The 23,009-nt window shown below is 43.6% G+C and overlaps 1 protein-coding gene and 1 non-coding gene across 2 annotated transcripts in view; both read left to right on the top strand.

Moving 5' to 3' along the window:
* The window catches only part of lmtk2 (lemur tyrosine kinase 2), a 199,360-nt gene that overhangs the window by 61,328 nt on the left and 115,023 nt on the right, over positions 1-23,009 (top strand). Inside the window, exons 2-3 of the mRNA XM_070900769.1 lie at positions 19,558-19,679; positions 20,438-20,588. Coding sequence (XP_070756870.1) covers positions 19,558-19,679; positions 20,438-20,588 — 273 coding nt within the window. The remainder of the gene's footprint in view (positions 1-19,557; positions 19,680-20,437; positions 20,589-23,009) is intronic.
* On the top strand, positions 21,520-21,592 carry trnaf-gaa (transfer RNA phenylalanine (anticodon GAA)). The gene has a single exon. It is a non-coding gene; the product is annotated as a tRNA-Phe (tRNA).

Genomic DNA, 23,009 nt, shown 5'->3' with positions numbered 1-23,009 from the left:
ATGGTACAGTTTCACGAGATATTTATACAGTAAAACCAAAGTTATGGCCTCCCCCTGTGTATTGGCTCTGTCTCTCAGTCAGTGAATACAGATAGAGTTAATTACTACATCCTTGTCCTGACATGATTTCCAGATATTTTCTTTTGTCAGGGTTATTAGTTGGCCAGCCGGCCATCACTCGATGAGAGTGTGGTAATGAGCTATTACCTGCATTGCATTGTGTCAGGATTGTCCAGTTTCCTAGTCAGTTATCTTTTTGCATCAAATGGATGAGGTCTCTACAAGAGATAATGGCTGGTGGTTTGAGTACTTCGAAAAGGGTAGGCTGGAGTGGAACTGGTGTTGTATAGACAATAGGAGAGCACCATAAGAGGTACTTGTCTCAGCAGGACTTGCCTCCTAGCTGTCTGGTGGCTATCGGCCATTTCAAGCCAGGTTTAGCTGTTTATGCAAGCCGACTGCTTTATGCAGAAATTTCTGGAAGGACCAGGACTCCATTTTGTTATATATTGCAAAGGGCACAAAAATACCGTGTGGTATCAGCTTAGATAAAAATACATTTCCACACTCCGCTGGGCAGGCCACATTGTCCGCATGCCAGACACGAGACTCCCAAAGCAAGCACTCTACTTGGAACTCATCCACGGCAAACGAGCCAGAGGCGGGCAGAGGAAACGTTACAAGGACACCCTCAAAGCCTCCCTGATAAAGTGCAACATCCCCACTGACACCTGGGAGTCCTTGACCGTAGACTGCCCTAAGTGGGGGAAGTGCATTAGGAGGGCGCTGAGCTCCTCGAGTATCGTCGCTGAGAGCATGCAGAAATCAAGCGCAAGCAGCAGAAGGAGCATGTGGCAAACCAAGCTCCCTGCCCACCCTTTCCCTCAACGACTATCTGTCCGACCTGTGACCGAGAGTGTGGTTCCTGTATTGGACTGTACAGCCACCTAAGAACTCATGCTAAGAGTGGAAGCAAGTCTTCCTCGATTCTGAGGGACTGCCAGTGATGATGATGATGAGTTCCCTGCATCCAAGAGATGGGTCAAAAATATTTAATTCACAACAATTTTCTACTTTGGATTGTAGAATTATCACAAGCAACTGTTTTTAACTCTCTGCATTTGTAATAATATGTACTTGATCGCTTCGCATGTGAAGAAAATGCTGAATCAAGCTCTTTCTTTGCCCCACCCTAAGGCCCCAAGTTTCGCCATGATTTGCTCCTGATTTTTAGGAGCAACTGGTGTAGAACGGAGTATCTTAGAAATCAGAATTCTTGCCATTTAGTTTGCTCCAGTTCTAGTCAGTTAGAACAGTTTCACTTTGGAACAGAATTCTTTTTTCAAAAGGGGGCATGTCTGGCCACTTACGCCTGTTTTCAAAGTTTCATCAGTGAAAACTTACTCCAAACTAACTTAGAATGGAGTAAGTGAAGATTTTTGTACGCTCGAAAAAACCTTGTCTACACTTTAGAAAATCAGGCGTAGGTTACAAATTAGGCGTAGGGAACGAGGTGGGGGGGAGGGGGGGAAGGAATGAGAATGTGTAAAAGGGTTGCGAAAGTGGTAGATGGCTAGAGAAGGTAGCAAAAGGATGGAGATAGGGAATCATGGGAAAGTAGCTAAAGAAATGGTCAAGATGCAGACAACTGCAGAATCAACAGGAAAAAAAAGGGGTTACCAAGAGTTGAAGTTGAGGTTAGACACGGGTCATGAGAAAGCCCAAGGCAGCACAAAGAAAGAAAGCAATTCTAGATAGGAAGGGAAAAGTAATAGCTTCTACTGATAAGGAGGAAGAGAAACTAATTGGGTTCTTTACTGATAAGGGAAGACAGTGTAGCAAAGCTATAACTAACCTACCTGAGACCAGCCCTAATTGGGAGACTTTCTTGCCTGCCATTGGACGTACTCGGGGGGGGGGGGGGGGGCGGGGGGGGAGGCAGAAAGGGATTGGATAGACCAAGTGCTAACCAAATGTGTTCTGTTTTGAAAATGTATATTTACTGTGCTTTTCGTGCTGAAAAGGGGCTTGTCCAGGGGAAGGTAAACAGGCTCTGATTGAGAGTGTCCCTTTGTCTTGACAAGTCCCGGCCGGAGAATCTTCAATAAAGGTCTTTTACAGAAAAGGCAAGAGGTGTTCGCGTGTCAGTGTATTCGCTGAAACAGATTGAGGGAAAAAGAATCCGTATTAAAATTTGGTGTCAGAAGTGGGATCTCAACGGACGGCTGCCGAAAGCTTGCGAATTAAGAGTTGAACTAGCCTTGGACGAGAAGGGAGGAAAGTAGCCACTGGAGTGAGTACCCTTTAAAATACCACTTCAGTTTCCTTCAGTTCCAAAAGTCTGAGGAAAGTTTGGCCACTCGCTGGTTCTCAGGTAGCGTCTGAACGAGATCCAGGTCAATGCCTTTTAACTTAGGAAATAAGTGTCCAAGTCAGGTACGACGTCGACTTTGTATATCACTTAGTCCGTCTAGGCGCTGATTGGACTTAAATCGCACGGCGACGCGAACCGCGCGGCGACGCAGAGGAATAGGAAAATAGATAATCGCGCGGCGACGCGAACCGCACGGAGGGATAGGGAAATAAATAATCGCACGGCGAAGCGAACCGCGCAGAGACGCGGAGGGATAGGGAAATAGACAATCACGCGGCGACGCGAATAGGAGAACCTCGCAGCGACGCGGATGATAGGGAAATAGACAATCGCGCGGCGATGCGAGGAATATGAAAACCGTGGGGCGACGCGGAAGAAAAGGGAAATTGTGTAAAACTAAATCGCGGGGCGATGCGAGAAATTGTGTAAGGTAAAAATTAGGCAATCATGGATCCAAAAATAGAGCCGGCCAAAGAAAAATGTTTAATTAATACGCTTTGTTGAATGAAGAGAGACTTTTTTGAATGAGAGTACTTGTGTGATTTTTTGACTGCGGAATGAATTTTTATGTTTTCGTGTTTCGGAAAGCCTGATTGGAAGAGGAATGCAACTGAATGTTTATTTTAGCTCCACCCACTTTTCTAAACAGAGTGAAAGTTTTTTTTAACCCTTTGTAGTGTTGTCCTGTATGTGGGAAATTTTAAGACATTTTAAGTTAGAAACGCAGGTGTGGATTTATTTGGATGATAAGTTACGGAGCTAGGAAATGCACAAAGGATAGGTTTGTTGAGTAAAAGATAAAAAATACATGGTCCCGGTGGTTGAAAAAAAGAGAATTTATTTGACATGCTCACTTACTTGTCGAAAGAAAACATGCAATGATTGATTACATTGGGTTGAAAGACATAAATTTAGTCTTGGAATGAGATAAAGAATGCCTTTTTAAAAAAAGCTTCTAGCTCAAAAAAAAAGTTTGAAATAAAGATTAAAATTACAAAGTTTCAATTGGGATTTTGAGATATTCAGAGAAGGCACAGCAAAATACTGAGGTGGATTCAAAAAAAATTATTAAATTAAATCTGATCTCTTAAAGGAAAAAGGAGATATAAAACAATCTAGAAATACCTTCAGGGATCAGGTCAAACTCCTGGGCGAGTGGCGAGCTATCTGCGAAGGTGTAAAAGGGACTTTTGAAAAAATGTTAAAAACAGCAAGCTTTAGCAGTTTAGAAGAGACATTTTAACGACTTTGAAACTGGAGCATTTTGAGATAACGAAAAGCAGCCCTCAAAGCCTAATTGCTGGACTCCATTCGAGTTATGGAGAAAAGCAAAAGATAAAGACGCCACTTTGAAAGTAAACAAATGATTTTAAATTAATTTATGGAGTCACGAGCCCTCCGTGTAAAATACAAAACCTAATTTGAAGAAAGGAGATCGGAAAAAAAAAGATGTAACGTACTAAATAAGTGCTGAATAAAATGTGTTTGTGATGGAAAAAGACATAACTTACTAAATACTAGTTGATGTTTGCTGTGAAAAAGATATTGGTTTAATTAGGAAAAGGGAAAACAAATTGGAAGAAGTAAAAGACACTCTACAGTGATAATGATTTTAAATTATGAGAAAGTTTCACTCCAGTTTGAAAGATTTCCAAAATGGACGTTGTTTATCAAGAAAAGTCCCGAACAGTCTAAACAAGCAGGAGGGTTTTGAAGATAACGAGGAGAAAAGATCAAAGCTATGCGAACTCAGCACAGAAAAAAAACTGGGAATTAGAGAATCTTACTGAATTTTAAAATTCTTATAGAAAATGGAACTGGCACGGATGTTTAGATTTTGTGCCGAGAGAGAAATAAAACACAAGATTTGCCCAGTGAACGGGACCGTAAAATAAAACGAAATGTTAGAATGTACACAGCGTGTGTGAAAATTGGATTTCAGTAAACAAAATAGCTATTAAAAATGTGTGGTCTTGTTTTAAATCAATCAAAAAAAAATCTTTGGCAATTAGAAGTTAAGAAAACATTGGAGTTTACTCTAAAATGCCGTCTTCCCTGATGAGAAGACTTTTATTATGACGGCTTTACTAATGATTTCTGCTGTTTTAACGGATTCCTAATTTCTAAGCAAGTTTTGAAGGCACAAAGACTTAAAAAGAGAATTTTTCGGATGATTACGTGAAGTCACGTAATGACATCAGGCTTTCTGACAAACCTGTAAAGGAGTTAACCCTTTCCATTGACAGCTGTTTTATACTGGACATTATTAATTTGGATTTCTTAATAGAATAAAAAAGACTCACCTAACAGAGGAAATGGTGCGATAGTCAGAATAAAAATAAAAACAGAACTAGCCTATGTAATAATACTCGCCTGATACAAATAAAAGAAAGATACTCAAACAAAACAAATTCAAGAGTTAAAAGCTAAGATAAATAAGCTGGGAGAGATTTTTAAAAAATGGGCCCAATGGATAGTGCAGTGCGCAGCCATAGCACCATCACCTATGGCAATAGAGCCATTGTACCCCACGGTGGGTAAGTGTAGTCTACAAACCCAACCTAACCTTACCTCCGATTTCACAGAGTGACTGCAACATGCATGGATAAAAGATGAGTAGACCAGAACCCAACACCTGGTGACGACCAGGCTATTTGTTTAAAATTTGCAGATAAAACACTCACTGAGATGGGACCGCAGCGGCTACTTCGACTCTGGAGACTCAGGATACTGGGACCTTGAGGCCCACGCAGGCACTGGATAATACAGATGGACTACGAGAGATATAGCACATGCAGGAAAGACACAACTACATGAACTAGCTTTGTTTAATTTGACTGCCGAAATATGCAACCCAGCAGCCAAGGACTGGAGCAAGGACAGAACTTATTTTAACGCATGGCTATGTATAGTGTATTAAGTAAGGTGGTAATGCAGCAGGCTGCCGATGCCATGGGCGCCAGTAGATTCCGAGGACAGGAGCAAGTTCATAGGACCAAAAGGGGAAGGGCGCAGAAATCCAACTGGACGGAATTTCAGTTCTAGAAGCTCATGCCTGGGCGGACAAAGCTGCAAACAAGCAGCCAAATCCACCCCGCAAGAACAGAAGGGTGGGAAGAGAACGTAGCAAAAAGGGGGTGGGACCCCAGGATGTTTAGGGAAACTGGCCAGTGGGATAAAATAAAGACCAAGGGAGAGCTCTGGAATATATGGTGTATGTCCTGAAGCGTGACACGGTTATAACACGGAGAAGCCGGTATTGATCATGCGCAGCGCAAACAAGAAGGAATATAACCTAAAAAGAGGGGCTAGTAATAAAAGAATCTAAAGAAAGGATATAGGGCCCATGTTTCCACACGCGGCAAAACAGGCGCCCCTCCGAGCTGGGCGCCCGTTTTTCGCGCCGAAAACGGCGCCTGAAAAAAAAACGCGCTATTATCGAGCGCTTTGCAGCTCGATGTCAGCTTGGCGCGGCGCCCAGGGGGCGGAGCCTACCATTCGTGCCAATTTTGTAAGTAGGAGGGGGCGGGTACCATTTAAATGAGTTTTTTTTGTGCCGGAAACACTGCGCGTGTGCATTGGAGCGTTCGCGCACGCGCAGTGTGAAGGAAACATTGACACTCGGAGTTCTTTGTAGCTGTTCAATTTTTAACATTTTTTAATAAAACCACATTGCTCTTCCATGATCAGCACTGAGGCTTCTTGCAGCAGTGAGAAGGCTGCAGGAAGCCTCAGAAGTTGAGGCAGCAGTTTCCCAACGGGCCCGACCGGCGGGGGGGGAGGGGAGAGGCCGTCGGGAATGGCTGCCTCAACTTCTGAGGCTTCTTGCAGCCTTCTCACTGCCTCCCCCCCCCCCACTGCCGTCGGTCGGGCCCTCACTGCCTCCTCCCCCCCCCCCCCCCGCCATCGGGAACGGCTGCCTCCCCTCCGTTGCCGTCGGGAACAGCTGCCTCAACTTGTGAGGCTTCCTGCAGCCTTTTCCTTGCCTGAAGCACTTTCACACAGGTAGGAACATGGTTTATTTAATCTTTTCTTTGCTTATAAATTTTTATTCAGGTTGGAATTATTTGTATAATATTTGTATAAGTATAACTAAGGATTTATTGTAGAATGTAATGACTTCCCAACCCCCCCCCCCCACCTCGTTCCGGACGCCTAATTTGTAACCTGCGCCTGATTTTTTAATGTGTAGACAATGTTTTTTTCAGGCCTACAAAAATCTTCACTTGCTCCATTCTAAGTTAGTTTGGAGTACGTTTTCACTGTGGAAACTTTCAAATCAGGCGTCAGTGGCTGGACACGCCCCCTTTTGAAAAAAAAATTCTGTTCCAAAGTGAAACTGTTCTACATGACTAGAACTGCAGAAAACTTAAATGTGGAGAATTGCGATTTCTAAGATACTCCGTTCTCCACCAGTTGCTCCTAAAAATCTGGAGCAAATCATGTAGAAATTTGGGGTGCGTCAGCGACTACTTATCCTAAACCTAATGGATATAATTTTTCCTAGCTTCTGTGGGAATGAAACTATAAGTCTATACCAGAACCTGGCACAATGGATCCTCGAAGGCCCGGAACCCACTACCCTGAGATTTAATGTCAGAAATGGAACAGGGCAAGGTCGAAAAAAAAAGGGAAATACTGGAAACACTAGGCATGGGTTATGCGGCAGGGGTTATGATATGAATTCCATAGGCCTGTAGGCAATATACGACCGGGTTAACAACTTAATGGCGTAGTCTTGAGTGGTTTAGTGGGGAGGGACTTGGATAACCAAGCCCTACATGCGCGGTGGGAAGATGGCGCGGAAGGGGAACTGTTACAAGTGGCCCATACATTGCCGAAATGCCAAGACAATAAAATTGATTCACGCAATGGGGAAAGATATAAGTAAACGATTACAGGCTGAGATAGTTTGCTCCTGGTATGAGGCCTGGATATTAAGTGAGGTACAACATAATTTGGAGCAACTCCAGAATGGAGACATACCAGATTGGATTCCGAACAGCATACTTAACAATTGGACTCTAGATAAAAAAAATGAATAACACATGCAAGGTACAAAGGAATAGTCACGCATGAGTGCCGAAATTCTGGGCGGGTGAATATGATCGGATTTGTGTTGTCCATACCACAGTATGATGTAACAAAGGGAGATCCCTTATATCAGATCGATAATATTGGTGAAGTGAGAAACCAAACTCGGTTACGTTACCATCAGCCTGCCAGACGGGTGATTAAAATTAACAATAGTACCAAAGGCATTGATATAACTGACTGCTATAAAATTAACCAAGTGGTTTTATGTCGAGGTACGCCACGAATGACGAATGATGATTGCAGATTCCACCAAACAAACGGATGCATGCTGAGTATCACTCCTCTCGAACACGATCTTGAGACCATCGCTGCCCCGCAAGGGAACGGAGAGTGATGCGCGAGCACGGGGGCAGCCAACTTAACCATTAAGACCAGGGGAGGAGTCACCCCCTGTGTCCTCATTACTTCTAACTTCTGCTTCAAACCCAAGGGAGAAATAGACATAGACGGATATCATATACATCCCGAGACAACAGAAATCATCGACGGAACAATCACTGATACCCTCCGAGAGTGGTACGAAGAGGCGGTATGGGAACCGCAAGGCAAACAGATACCGGAACTAAATGAGGAACAATTACGTTTGGTGCAAGGAATCCAGAATCAAAGACGACAGTATGTCTGGCTGATGGAAGAAATAGACAACTTACAGAGAGACACTAACGCAATGCTGGCTGATCAGCCCTGGTACTCAAAGCTGTGGGACATTGGACTTAATATTCAAATTCACCCATGGATAAGAATAATATCACATGTACTTGTAGTAATACAGGGTCTGGTTCTGATGGTCATGATGGGATTAACATGTGCACGAATTAAACAGGCCAAACGATAAGTCAGGGCACGCACTATGATTAAGGCCATGAGGGATGAAAATTTAAGCAGTCCTACAGGAAGGACTTACCTTATATAACTCTGTGGGAAGGTTTCAGGAGGTCCCGAAGCTTGGGAGATGGCCACCCAGGTGAACGAACCTATCTGGAACTTGCCTACAGGGAGATAGTTATTGGGAAATATGGCCAGCTTGGCGTATAGCCAAGGGCCAAAAGGGGGGAAATGTAAGAGAAAAATTTGGCATTAGGGGTACCAGTGGGACAAGGGTTAATGTGCTGGTTCCTGCACTGGCCCATAAGGAGGTAAAAGGCCTCTCTTCGGCCTTGTACCAAGGCTCCAGAAGTTATCAATTCAATAATATTCCGACAGGATACGATGTGAGAACCTAAACAGACATTGATAAGACCTTGCGAAGAGGCTCGAGGCGGACTCACAGACAACAAGGAGGATCAAGAAAGAGAGTGCGCACGGCTAAACGCAAAGAAAATATTAAATAAACCATCTTCCTACCTGTGTGAAACAGCAGCAGCATTCGAGCTGCGGTGCTTGAGGCAGGCCTTCATTCCCCGCGAAGATGCAGCACCTGGACGGACTTGAGGCCATTCGGCCATGGGATTGCAGCGCCGTCAGTGGCTGGCCGGGAGCCAAAGAAAGAACACAGGACACACGCAGCTGATTAAGATTCTTTAGGCCGTTCGGTCACGCTTATGGGACGGCGTCAGTGGGTCCAAGAAACAAATCTTCACTTTTTCTGCAGTCCTTTTAAAAATGGCCGAGTGCCAATGTTTGTTTGAGACTGCGCATGCTCCAACGCGCACGTGCAGGGTTGCCGGCACCACAAAGGCTAATTTAAATTGTACCCGCCCCCTGCTACTTAGAAAATCGGCGCGAGTGTTAGGCTCCGCCCCCTGCTGCGAAGAGCGTGCCGCACCAAGCAAACATCGAGCTCCAAGGAGCTTGAGAATATCAGACTTTTTTTTAAGCACAGTTTTCGGCGCGAAAAACAGGTGCCCAGCTCGGAGGTGCGCAGTTTTCGCCGCGGGACGAAACTTGGGGCCTAAATATCTCTGGTAAAAAGGTTTTGCTTCCAGGCTCTCTCTCGCTATGTGCATGTCTCTCTCTCTCTCTCCCCCTCTCTCTCTCTCTCTCTCCCCCTCTCTCTCTCTCTCTCTCTCTCTCTCTCTCTCTCTCTCTCTCTCTCTCCTTGGTGCACATGCTCCTTCGCACGTGAGCTTTCTCTCACGCATGCACATTCTTGCATTAATTCTGCCAGTTCTAAAATTATAAATGTTAGAAGTGTAGAAAGCTCAATCTTTCAAACTTCACAAGAGGATGTAGTGGGAAATGTAAAATGGGAGGAATGAATAGTTTGGGGTGGAATAAATTGGATTTAATTGTGTACCGTGTATTTTAATATGCCGCAGTTTTCAGCATGCATCATGAAGGCTGTTTTAAGAATTTAGTGCACAAAATATGTGTATTGCACTACTAGTGTGTTGACAAATCGAAATTAATTAAGAACTCTTTTTATATTTGGATGGGGTTGTCTACTTAGCGAATAAGTATGTGTAGTTTAAAATCAGGTGTGCTTTTATACCACATTTAAAAATCATATGTAGACTCAGTAATAATGTGGGCAAGTATTTGATTGACGTGCCTTGAATAACTTGCAAATGACGTTGATTGTTTTTTTGCCTTTCCTAGTTATCTTTTCTAGCTCAGGTGTACTCAGGGAAGTTAGTGTAATGTCTTTAGCACTGCGCTGGTTGAGTTATGGAAGAACAGCTAACTTAACACAGAGCATGAATTAGGAACTTCCCTGGTGTACATTCCAGTGCAGTCAGATGTGGAGCTATATAATTACTGTCTGGATTGGCATCTGTGTTATTCTCTCTTATTCACCGCAGACATTAACTGAGATTGTTTCCTTGACAAACAAAAATGAACATCCCTTCAATGGAGGCATTTAGTTACTGAGTCATGGTTGATGATGGTTGAATGTTGCTAACCTGAAGTAATAGATTTTAATGGGATGCAAGGGTGCAAGTTTACTTTTTCCTCCCCTGAAGGCATTGACTGATGCTGGGGTAGGTTTCAAGTTACTGGCAGTTTTCTGGTCCTGTACTGTTCTTCATGTGTGAGCCTAAACGATACCAGCCCATTTGAACGCAGTGGTGGGGGAGGGATGTGCAGCCAAACCCATTTATGTAATCCTTTTAAAATCTTCTGCAAGATGGGAGAAATGTTAAAATGATGTGGGAAGCCTAGGGGAGTGGAGTGAGGGTGGGGCAGGGGGTGGAGAAGATATTTTGCATTGAAAATTACCTTTTCCTTTAGTAATATTTGCTTCTGAATGCCATACTGGAGGAACGTATACAGTGGTGTTCCCCAGGGGTCGGTACTCGAACCACAGCTTTTCTTGATATATATTAATATAATTACCCGTTTTCTTTCTCCCTCCTTTTTTTAAAAAGTGGCCTCCAGTCCATAGGAACTGATCCAGAGTCGATAGACTGTTGGAAAATGATCATCAATACATCCACTATTTCTAGGGCCACTTCCTTAAGTACGCTGGGATGCAGCCTATTAGGCCCCGGGGATTTATCGGCCTTCAATCCCATCAATTTCCCTAACACAATTTCCCGCCTAATAAGGATTTCCTTCAGTTCCTCCTTCTCACCTAGACCCTCGATCCCCTAGTATTTCCGGAAGGTTAATTGTGTCTTCCTTCATGAAGACAGAACCAAAGTATTTGTTCAACTGGTCTGCCATTTCTTTGTTCCCCATTATAAATTCACTTGAATCTGACTGCAAGGGACCTACGTTTGTCGTCTTTTTCTCTTCGCATATCTATAGAAGCTTTTGCAGTCAGTTTTTATGTTCCCTGCAAGCTTCCTCTCATACTCTATTTTCCCCCTCCTAATTAAACCCTTTGTACTCCTCTGCTGAATTCTAAATTTCTCCCAGTCCTCAGGTTTGCTGCTTTTTCTGGCCAATTTATATGCCTCTTCCTCGGATTTAACACTCCTTAATTTCCCTTATTAGCCACAGTTGAGCCTCCTTCTCCGTTTTATTTTTACTCCAGACAGGGATGTACAATTGTTGAAGTTAAGGGAAGGGATGGTTGGGACTGGTTTGCCGTACGCTCTTTCCACTGCCTGCGTTTGATTTCTGCATACTCTCGCCGTTGAGACTCTAGGTGCTCAGCGCCCTCTCGGATGCACTTCCTCTACTTATGGCAGTCTTGGGCCAGGGACTCCCAGGTGTTAATGGGGATGTTGCACTTTATCAGGGAGGCTTTGAAGGTGTCTTTGTAACGATGTTAGCCTGGTGAGGACCCTGATTTTGCGCCAGGTGATTTGTATGATCTTGCGGAGACATCGTTGGGACATATAAATAGGGCATTTAATAATAGTAATGGGGCCTGATAATTTCTCAACTAGTATTGATGACTACTCACATGCTGCAGACTAGAGATGGGAGAAGAGCATTACGTGCCCAATCAAAGCGGCGGCAGACTGCTGAGGAGGAGACCTTACACCCGAAACACTCACCGGGATAAGCGGTCATACCTGAACTTGTCCGAAAACATGTGTCTTAGGAGACTGCGCTTCCGAAAGGAGGTCATCAGTGAGATCTGCCAGCTCATTAAGGGAGATCTGCAGCCTAAAAGCTCCATCAGGATCGCACTGCCCGTTGAGGTCAAGGTTACTGTGGCACTTTCCTTCTACGCATCGGGCTTCTTTCAGGCCTCAGCTGGCGACATTTGCGGTATATCTCAGCACGCCACACATTGCTGCATTCGACAGGTGACTAAAGCCCTTTACGCGTGCAGGATGGACTTTATAAGCTTCCCTATGACCAGGGTGGCACAGACTGAGAGGGCTTTGGGTTTCTCGAATAGCAAACTTCCCCAAGGCGCAGGGAGCAATAGACTGAACACACCATTGCCACGCGAGGAATTTTTCAGGATGCAGAGGTGCTTCGTAACCGAAAGAGATTCCACTCCCTGAATGTGCAACTCATTGTCGACCACAAGCAAATAATCATGGCAGTAAATGCAAATTTTCCAGGGAGCATTCATGATGCACAAATCTTGTGTAAGAGCACCGTATCTGACCTGTAAGAGTCAGTCACATGGTCACGGTTGGATGCTGGGGGAATAAAGGATGTGGTCTTGCCAGCTGACTCATGACCCCTCTCCCCTGCGCCCCCCCCCCCCCCCACCCCCGTAAGACCCAGACAGAAGCCGAGAAGCGCTACAATGAAAGCCACATAGCCATACACAATATCGTCAAATAGACAATTGGAGTATTTAAGCAACGCTTCAGATGCCTGGACCACTCGGGAGGCGAATTACAATACCACCCTGAGCAGGTCGCTCAGTTCATTGTGGTGTTCTGAATGTTGCATAACCTAGCTATCAGGAGGGGACAAGAATTGCCAGATGGGACTGACTGTCCACCTCAGGAGAGAGAAGAGGATGATTTCAGGGAGGACAATCGGGCTGGTGTTGAAACCATGCCCCCACCCCACCCCAGACCGCAGGAAAAGCCTCGTGCTGGTTACGCAGCTGCAAGACTGTTGTGTCCGCAGCTCATAAATGAACGCTTTATGTTACTTTGGTGACAGTTACAGTTACAGTTACAGTTGTGTTATGTTACGTTTCATTTTTGCCTTTCCTGGCCTGGTCTCGCCAGTGTTTGCAAACTTTCCATATGCTTAACATTTCAGCTATTTGAAGACACTGAACAGCAATGTTAAGTTAAACAAAACAATTTTAAAGTTATATACGTGTTAAACAATTTAAAAAAAAACACCATTAAAAGTTAACACCCATGTACCTCCCACGCACCCTCACCCCAACAGTGAAAATGTTATAAAAAACAAATAACAATAAAAATCACAGCAACAACAACATACTTTAAAAAAACATTATAAATATAATCACCCTTTCCCCCACCCACCCAAAACATTCAATTTTTTTTTAGCAGCAACAACAACAACAACAACAACAATAATTTTAGAATAATTCTCACCCTCTCTACCTGCGGCCAAGCTTCTCCTTTCCTTTGTTTCCCCGCCCCCACCCCGCCTCGTTTTAATCACACCTCTTCCCCCTTCCCCCATCAACAACTCCAAGCCGCCTTGGAGCAGTGTACCTCCAGCGCTGCTGCTGTGCAGGGGGTGACGGCAGATGAATGGATTGGGCTGAAGTTGGAGAGGTTGTGAGTCAGAAGCAAGAGCTTCCTCCTGACCTGCATGTGTCATTTGCAATGGCAGTACGCCACTTTGGGGTGCAGTGACGTATTCCGAGACCGTCTGGCATCCATGGACTAGGCTATCCTCTCCATCGTCGCTACCATCCGCGACATCTGCTGAGAGACAATCGAGGTTAGAGCGGCGACGTGTCCGGTTAGTGCGCCCATTGCCTGGAAGAGCTCTCTACTTATGTCGATGTTCATCCTAGACAGTTTGACCATATCCTCACACAAAGCTGCCGGTCTTGGAACAGACCGACCTCGCCGAACCAATCTCCGCGGGGTGGATGCAGGCATGGAACCGCTCTGGGTGCCCTGCTGTAAGGTGCTTGGCCCCGCTACCTCCTTGGTTGAAGAGGACGTGGCCGCATAACACAGGACGAAAGGGCTGCAGGCTCCTCCTCCACCTCCTCACTATCCTCAGTGGGTAGGAAGACCTGCAGAAGTACAGGCGAGACTCTTTCCGGAGACAACCACAGGAACCTGGGGATCTTGTGCAGGCTGGGGAGCCTGGAGCACCTGTGCTATCTGGTGACCTAGAAAACATAAATGAGGTTAGTAGAAGAGAAGGGGAGGCTGGGGTCACTTGAGAATGCTTATGTTACACAGGCATATGCACGAGGAGCAACACTACTGCTATAAATATACTGACAGACATCACATAATTACCATCATGATAGTACAGAATCTGCATTGCATTACAATGATATTTCATGATCCCATTATTAATTACATAATATTACATAACATTACATCAATCATATATTATACGGAAATGAATGGCATTAAATTACTTTAAATCACCAATGGTTTAAACATTACTCACGTAGCGCGAGAACGGGTTCAGCACCACCACGGGTGGCCGACCGGTTGTGGACCCCCACCAAGGCCAACGCCTGCTCTTCCAGGGCTTATATCTCCTGGCCCGCCACCCGTGCGTTGCTGCTCAGCCCGATTCTTCAAAAGCTTCTTCTGCAAAGGTGACGAGCAATGGCATGGCATAAGATCATTGCCTAGGTACTTTTACAGATAAAACAGATAGCAGATTACTGACCAATATTATTATTATTAATTATTAATAAAATAATAATAATATTGTTACACAACACAACACACAGCTAATCCACAATTAGTCATCCCATGCTAATCATTGTCACCGTTAATGTTCTATGCTATTACGCTTTGCATGCATGGTTATATCTACCGTCTGAGAATAACTTGAATAAGATCGAGGTTAGGATTAAATGCATGACATCAAGATTACCAGCCTAACTACAATACATCAGATCTGCATTTAAATGAATCATTGCATCATTACCATTTATTAAATAAATAAATAAATGTAATACTTACTCTGCCGGAACCAACGAGACCGAACCAGCACTTGTGGCACTGAGTGGGCTCTTTCACCTCGTGTCGTTGGTGAAATTCCACCTGCAATCTCGGTCCAGATGCGTTGATGCACCCTGGGGGGTGGTTTCCCCGGGTCACTTGGGCCCATCTATTCTCCACTTCAGAGATTAAGGCTGCATTGGCCTCCTCAGTGAAGCGCCTTCGTCCTCCCATCTCTCCCACTTTGGTGACTTCCTCCTCTTCCTCACTCTCAACTACTTCCTCCATAACTTCAATATTCTCCATTTTTCCAGAAAGTGAACAAAATCATCTATAACAATCTCAAACTCCAATAATCCCTCACCAGCTCGCTCTCGCGCTCGCTCGCTCTCGTGCAGATGACCCCTAACCTGAAACGCAGGACAAGACCGTTGCTATGGAAGCCGACCTTACATGACTGAATAAATCGCTAACGCCCATTTCACATCGCTACGGCTAACGCCCAAATAAAAAGTGGAAACTAGCGGGTTTTAAAATGGGCGATATTCCGGCGATCACAAAAAAATATATAATCGCTAACGCCGGAAATACCGCCGGGAGATCTGGGTACCAATGCAAAGTCTAGCCCGTAGAAATTTACAGCACTGAAGGAGGCCATTTCGGCCTATTATGTCCGTGCCGGCCGACCAAGAGCTATCCAGCCTAATCCCACTTTCCAGCTTTTGGTCCGTAGCCCTATAAGTGCACATCCAAGTACTTTTTAAATGTAGTGAGGGTTGCTGCCTCTACCACCCTTTCAGGCAGTGAGTTCCAGACCCCCACCACCCTCTGGGAGAAGAAATTTCCCCTCGTATCATCTCTAAACCTTCCCCAATTAGTTCAAATCTATGCCCCCTGGTTGTTGACCCCTCTGCCAAGGGAAACAGGACCTTCCTATCCACTCTATCCAGGCCCCTCATAATTTTATACACCTCATTAGGTCTCATCTCAGCCTCCTCTGTTCCAAAGAAAACAGACCCAGCATCTCCAATGTTTCCTCTTGCCAAAATTCTCCAGTCCAGGCAACACTCTTGTAAATCCCCTCTGTACCCTCTCCAGTGCAGTCACATCGTTCCTGTAATGTGGTGACCAACCAGTATTTTATACAGTTCAAGCATAACCTCCTTGCTCTTGTATTCCATACCTCGACCAATAAAGGCAAGTATTCCATATGCCTTCTTAACCACCTTATCTACCTGGCCTGCTACCTTTAGGGATCTGTGGACCTGCACTCCAAGGTCCCTTTGTTCCTCTACACTTTTTTCAGTGTTGTACCATTTAATGTGTATTCCCTTGCCTTGTTGGAGCTCCCCAAATGCATTACCTCACACTTATCCGGATTGAATTCCATTTGCCACTGTTCTGCCACTTGACCAGTACAATGATATCTTCCTGCAGTCCAGAGCTTTCTTCTTCATTATGAACCACATAGCCTATTTTAGTGTCATCTGCAAACTTCTTAATCATACCCTCAACATTGAAGTCCAAGTCATTGCTATATACCGCAAAAAGCAAGGGACCCAGCACTGAGCCCTGCGGAACCCCACTGGAAAGAGCTTTCCATCAACTATTACCTTTGAACCTTTATAAAGTACTGGTTTGACCTCAACTGGAGTAGTGTGTCCAATTCTGGGTGCTGCAGGAAGGATACAAAGGCCTTCAAGAGGGTGCAGAAAAGATTTACAAGAATGATTCCAGGGATGAGGGACTTTAGTGACATGGATAGACTGGAGAAGCTGGGGTTGTTCTCCTTGGAACAGAGGAGGTTGAGAGGGGATTTGATAAAGGTGTTCAAAATCATGAGGGGTCGAGACAGAGTAGATAGAGAGAAACTGTTCCCATTGGTGGAAGGGTTGAGAACCAGAGAACACAGAGTCAAGGTGATTGGCAAAAGAACTAAAGGCGACTGAGGAAAAACTATTTTACGCAGCGAGTGATTAGTATCTGGAATGTATTGCCTGAAAGGGCATTGGAGGCAAACTCGATCGTGGCTTTCAAAAGAGAATTGAGTAAGTACTTGAAGGGAAAAAATTTGCAGGGCTATGGGGAAAGGGCGGGAGAGTGGGACTGGCTGAAGTGCTCTTGCAGAGAGCTGGCACAGGCTCTAAAGGCTGTATGGCCTTCTGTGCTGTAATCGGTCTATGATTATAAATTTTCCCACCTTGCTTGCAGAAATGTGGAGAGATTTGTTGATTACTCTACAAGCATTAACTTTTGTTTGCCATTACATGTTTAAACTTTATAAAGTACCCACTCTGATTATTAGCCAGTTACTGTTCTTTCAAAACTGGGAGCCTGGTAACATTTCTTTACTGCCTGACAAGTTTCGAGATCGGCTGAAGTGTCCGGCAACATTTTTTTGCCCATTGTAGTTTTTAATACAAAAGCAAAATACTGCAGCTGCTGGAATCTGGAATAAAAACAGAAAATGCTGGAAATCTCAGCGGGTCAGGCAGCATCTGTGGAGAGAGAAACAGAGTTAACGTTTTTAATATGTCACTAGCTTTTAACCAAATAATGTTCCTTCTGGAATGAGCGAGTAGACAGTTTCTGCACTGAGCATATGTTCAGCTTTGGAGATCGCTGTTTTTTTTTTAAAAATCCAAATCTTTTTATAATCTCAGCAACCATATTTGAGAGATCTGTCCTTATTATAAACCATGAATACTGTTTGAACCAAGAAAAGCCAAAACGTCTAACCGTGAGACCTAATAGTCCTAGCTTTTCGGGATGAAAAGTCACGTTTACTTAAATCTTATGACTCAATCCAAGTAAATTGCCAAGATTCGGGGTGTTATTAGACACACTATAGAATTGGCTACAGTAATAGACAAAGAATATCGTACTCCCAAACCAGAATAGCAGCATGACGAGCTGGCTCTAGTCCTGGTCTTTTTTTTAAATGTCTCCAAAATGTTCCGGAAACTTCTGAAAAACACAACATCAAGAATGATTTTTATGTGGTCATCAGAAAGCAACAGGAAATCCATTCTCATAACAAGCGCTGTTGCATGTACAGAAGTATTTTAGCAAGCTACCCACTTGGATTTACAAGAGCTTAATATCTACCTTTGACAACTAGCTGTGAAACATTCCCTCAGGGCAGAGCTGGGCTGTTCCACTTAGCTGTTTTCACTCAATTGATTCCCCACCCCCCAGTGACTATGGGGAAATTCCCATTGGAATTTCCCAGGACAATGCTATTGTTTACATGTAGCCAGATTTTCCAGACCCGTGTTTCTACCAGAGCATTGTTTATTGGACACAAATAGCAGCAGGTCAGGACAGAAACTCCAGGCCAAAACTAAGCTCTGGGTTTAGAATTCAGCCAAACCCAAACACCAGACTTCCTACGGTTCACACAAGGGAATCTAGTGCACACTGTTTTCTCTCAATCTGTTGTCATCATATGCAGTCTCTCGAAGCGAGGATGACTTGCTTCCACGCCAAAAAGGAAGGAGTTCACAGATGTTTCAATGAAGGACCTAATATTCCAGATCTCGAACTACATCTTGAAGGGTGGAAGATGCCTGTGCGTGGATTTTTCTAATGTGTGGCAGCCGTTACGTACCATCAGATGGTTATGTGTGTGGGTTCTGTTTTGTCAAAAGGCTCAAAATACTGGAAAGATAAAGAGAACACTTGCCAAATATCTTACTGCAGTCACCAACCTCTAATACTCATGATACACATGACAAGATGCATCCACTCTGTGCACAGTACTCCTAAATGTCCACTTGGCTCATTTGGTAGCACTCTTGCCTTGAGTTTAAGCCCCACTATGGACTTGGGCATGTGATCTAAGCGGATAATTCAGTGCTGTGTTGGAGATCCTGTCTTTTTGATTAAATGTGACCGTGGGAGAAGTAAAAAAGATCTCTGGTGCTATTCGAAGAAGGGCAAGGCGTTGACTTGATATATGAACATAAGAATTAGGAACAGGAGTCGGTCATATGGCCTCTCAACCCTGCTCCACCATTCAATAAGATCATAAGCTGATCTTAGACCTCAACTCCACTTTCCTGCCCTATCCCTATATCCCTTAATTCCTCTGGATATCTTGATCAACATTCCTCCTTTTAACCAACAGAATATTTGGTCATTTCTTTATTGTTTGAGACCTTGTTGTGTCCCTATTTGCTGGCACATTTGTCTACCTAATGGTGACTGCATTTCAAAATCAATTGGTTGTAAAAATGCTTTGGGATGATCTGAGGCTATAATAACATGCTATAAAAGTGCAAGTCCAATCTTTACTCAATCTAGACTGTGTGTCTTGGAGGAATATTGTTGTCTGCATATTTCAAGAACTGTGCATTTCCATCATCTGTTCTCGACCTCAACTTTAAGGTCCTCCTATTTGAGGCCAATTTTTATAGAGACAGTTGTGATAAATGTATTTTAATTTTAAGTCTGGTATATCTGTATTTTTATATTCTAGTGGGTAATCAATGGAAATGTATATTTTTTTTACAAAGTGTTTATTTAAACTTTAGAATTAATTGTAATATTTTAGATTTGGCAATACAATGTTATCCAGTTGAATTTATATACCAGTGTGTTTTCTTGGAATGTATTTTTAAACGGATGTTGGAAAATGATTGCAATCCCATTTTTTAGGGGAAGCAGCTGTTGAAGTCTCACCGTCACTGCTCATACTGTCTGGGTGCAGTTTAGTTGTCCTCGTCATCCTGATCGTGAACTGTGCGTCCTGCTGTAAAGATCCGGAAATAAATTTCAAGGTGAGTACATAGGATGCACCTTAGTTGCGCTGATTGATTTCTAATCAGCTGCCATATAATTTTATGAACTGTAACCTTGAAACTGTTGGCAGTATATCAATCAAAACGGAATTTGCGTTGTGTAGTCCCATGCTGATTGCAGATGGCTACTTCAGGAGAATTACTCCATGAATGAGATTTTCCACGTCCTCTGATTCAGATTTTCTTTCTCTCATCTGTGATTGGCAGCCATGGGAATGAAACAATTATCTGACATTATCAATGACTCATTCTAATCTACTGACTTGTTTACGAGTTTTTTTTTGGGGGGAGGGGGATCTGTATCTATTGATTTATATTTCATCGTGTGTATTAATATTACTCGTGTCAGAAACTTGGATTCCGGTTACGTAGCGTGAAACCTATTCCAGCAAGCTTGCTGTTCGAGCTTCAGTTATAGAAACACATGCTGTCTGTACATTGTTTGATTCCAGTGTTTTAAAAGGACATGGTCACTGTGCAGAGACAAAACTGATGAACGATAGTCAGAAAATCAAATGAAATTGAAAATTTCACTTTAAAAAGTTCACGAATCAATTGTGCTGAGGTATTTTTGTCATGATGTATGGCACAAAAGATGTGGTGCATTTCAGCACTGTTTACAACATTGCAATTTTGCTTGAAAAGTAGTGAAAAAAGTTTTGCCAAGCTCATTCTCATGGAAATAATGCCCCTTTAAATGATATCCAGCCTCTCTCACTTGTTTTTCTCAATTTCAGGAATTTGAAGATGATAATCTTGATGAAAATGATTTCATACCACCAGCAGAAGACACTCCTTCACCTCCTACACCTGCTGAAGTTTACACACTTACAGTTCCAAATATCGTACTTTCTACTCCAACACAGCTTCAGTCATCTAAAACACAAGGTATGAGCTGTTCTGCATTTCAGAGAACCTTTTACCTTTGCTGCATTAAGATTGGTTAAAAGGCAGAAAGCATTGCTTGACACAAATACCTGTCCTAATGGAAGTCCAGTTCTTGTTGCATTTTATTGCATACATTGGTTTGAAACAAGTTGATCACTAAATGACACTTGCCAGTGTGATCTTTTGCGTAGGTTCTCTAGTGACTCAGCAAGAATATCTCAGTGAGTAGCTGAGTTGTACAGACCAGGAAGATCGTGAGTGAGCTGATTCAGCTAGGGTGGTGATATTTGTGTTCCAGTTGGCCTCTCCGCCCCTCAGTTAGGGAAGGTAACATTTCCCAGGGTTCCCATTCCGGGTCGCCATTAAGAAACCGATGCTGATAGTGCGCCCATGTGGATGTCTGTTGACAGTAGGATCAAGCTTGGCTGTGATGCTCTCTGCAGCTGACTAACCTGCCAACACTGTCGAGACTCTTGTGTATAATGACCGCTCGGGCAGGTACTGGGCGACAATCACCAAGACTACCGGTTTGCTGTTTTAGTGGAAAATAGGATGTAGTCGCTAAATACAATCCCCAAAATACTAGTTTAACAACACTGGAAAATTCCAGGATGATCCCCAAAAAGCTGTTTAAAAATTCTAGAATATCACATAAGACGAAGTTTTTCAGTAAAAATTGGCATGCATGAAACTTTATGCCAGCAAGGAGTTGGCCTCGGAAAGAGAGGGCACGGAAAATAGAGGTGACACTGGGGAGGGAGGGAGGGGCTTATTTTTTTCCTAATATAAGTGTTTTTATTGACTTTAATAAAACAAATGAACTGTTATTTGTTGCTTGAGTGTTTGCTATCAACATGCCTGAAAGTCTTAACTCCTTTCGTTTTCAAAACTCCATTAGCTCATTTACTTTAAAATTGTGTGCAGTCTTAGGGCTGAAATAGCTCAGTTGGAAGAGCATTAGACTGAAGATCTAAAGGTACATAGTTCAATCCCAGGTTTCGGCAGTTTTTATTGAATATATTTAAGGTGGCGATACAGATTTTTGACAAGGGAGCCGAGGGTTATGGGGAGCAGGCAGGGAAATGGAGTTGAAGCTCATGATCCGGCTCAAAGGACCAGATGGCCTCCTACTGCTCCTTTTTCTTATGTCTTGTGTCTTGGAAAATTATACTTTCAAACAGTAGCATTGTGCTGAGTAATAAGGTGGATGAATTAACTGTGCAAATAGATGTTAACAAATATGATGTGATTGGGATTACGAAGATGTGCCTCCAGGATGATCAGGGCTGGGAACTCAACATCCAGGGGTATTCAACATTCAGGAAGGATAGAATAAAAGGAAAAGGAGGTGGGGTAGCATTGCTGGTTAAAGAGGAGATTAATGCAATAGTTAGGAAAGACATTAGCTTGGATGATGTGGAATCTATATGGGTAGAGCTGCAGAACACCAAAGGGCAAAAAACGTTAGTGGGAGTTGTGTACAGACCTCCAAACAGTAGTAGTGATGTTGGGGAGGGCATCAAACAGGAAATTAGGGGTGCATGCAATAAAGGTGCAGCAGTTATAATGGGTGACTTTAATATGCACATAGATTGGGCTAGCCAAACTGGAAGCAATACGGTGGAGGAGGATTTCCTGGAGTGCATAAGGGATGGTTTTCTAGACCAATATGTCGAGGAACCAACTAGGGGGGAGGCCATCTTAGACTGGGTGTTGTGTAATGAGAGAGGATTAATTAGTAATCTCGCTGTGCGAGGCCCTTTGGGGAAGAGTGACCATAATATGGTGGAATTCTGCATTAGGATGGAGAATGAAACAGTTAATTCAGCGACCATGGTCCAGAACTTAAAGAAGGGTAACTTTGAAGGTATGAGGCGTGAATTGGCTAGGATAGCTTGGCGAATGATACTTAAGGGGTTGACTGTGGATTGCCAATGGCAGACATTTAGAGATCGCATGGATGAACTACAACAATTATACATTCCTGTCTGGCGTAAAAATAAAAAAGGGAAGGTGGCTCAACCGTGGCTATCAAGGGAAATCAGGGATAGTATTAAAGCCAAGGAAGTGGCATACAAATTTGCCAGAAATAGCAGCAAACCCGGGGACTGGGAGAAATTTAGAACTCAGCAGAGGAGGACAAAGGGTTTGATTAGGGCAGGGAAAATGGAGTACGAGAAGAAGCTTGCAGGGAACATTAAGACGGATTGCAAAAGTTTCTATAGATATGTAAAGAGAAAAAGGTTAGTAAAGACAAATGTAGGTCCCCTGCAGTCAGAATCAGGGGAAGTCATAACGGGGAACAAAGAAATGGCAGACCAATTGAACAAGTACTTTGGTTCGGTATTCACTAAGGAGGACACAAACAACCTTCCGGATATAAAAGGGGCCAGAGGGTCTAGTAAGGAGGAGGAACTGAGG

The sequence above is a fragment of the Pristiophorus japonicus genome, chromosome 15 (assembly GCF_044704955.1).
Source record: "Pristiophorus japonicus isolate sPriJap1 chromosome 15, sPriJap1.hap1, whole genome shotgun sequence".
Taxonomy (NCBI): domain Eukaryota; kingdom Metazoa; phylum Chordata; class Chondrichthyes; family Pristiophoridae; genus Pristiophorus; species Pristiophorus japonicus.
Note: the sequence above shows the minus strand (reverse complement) of the source record. Positions and strands in the feature narration are given on the sequence as shown.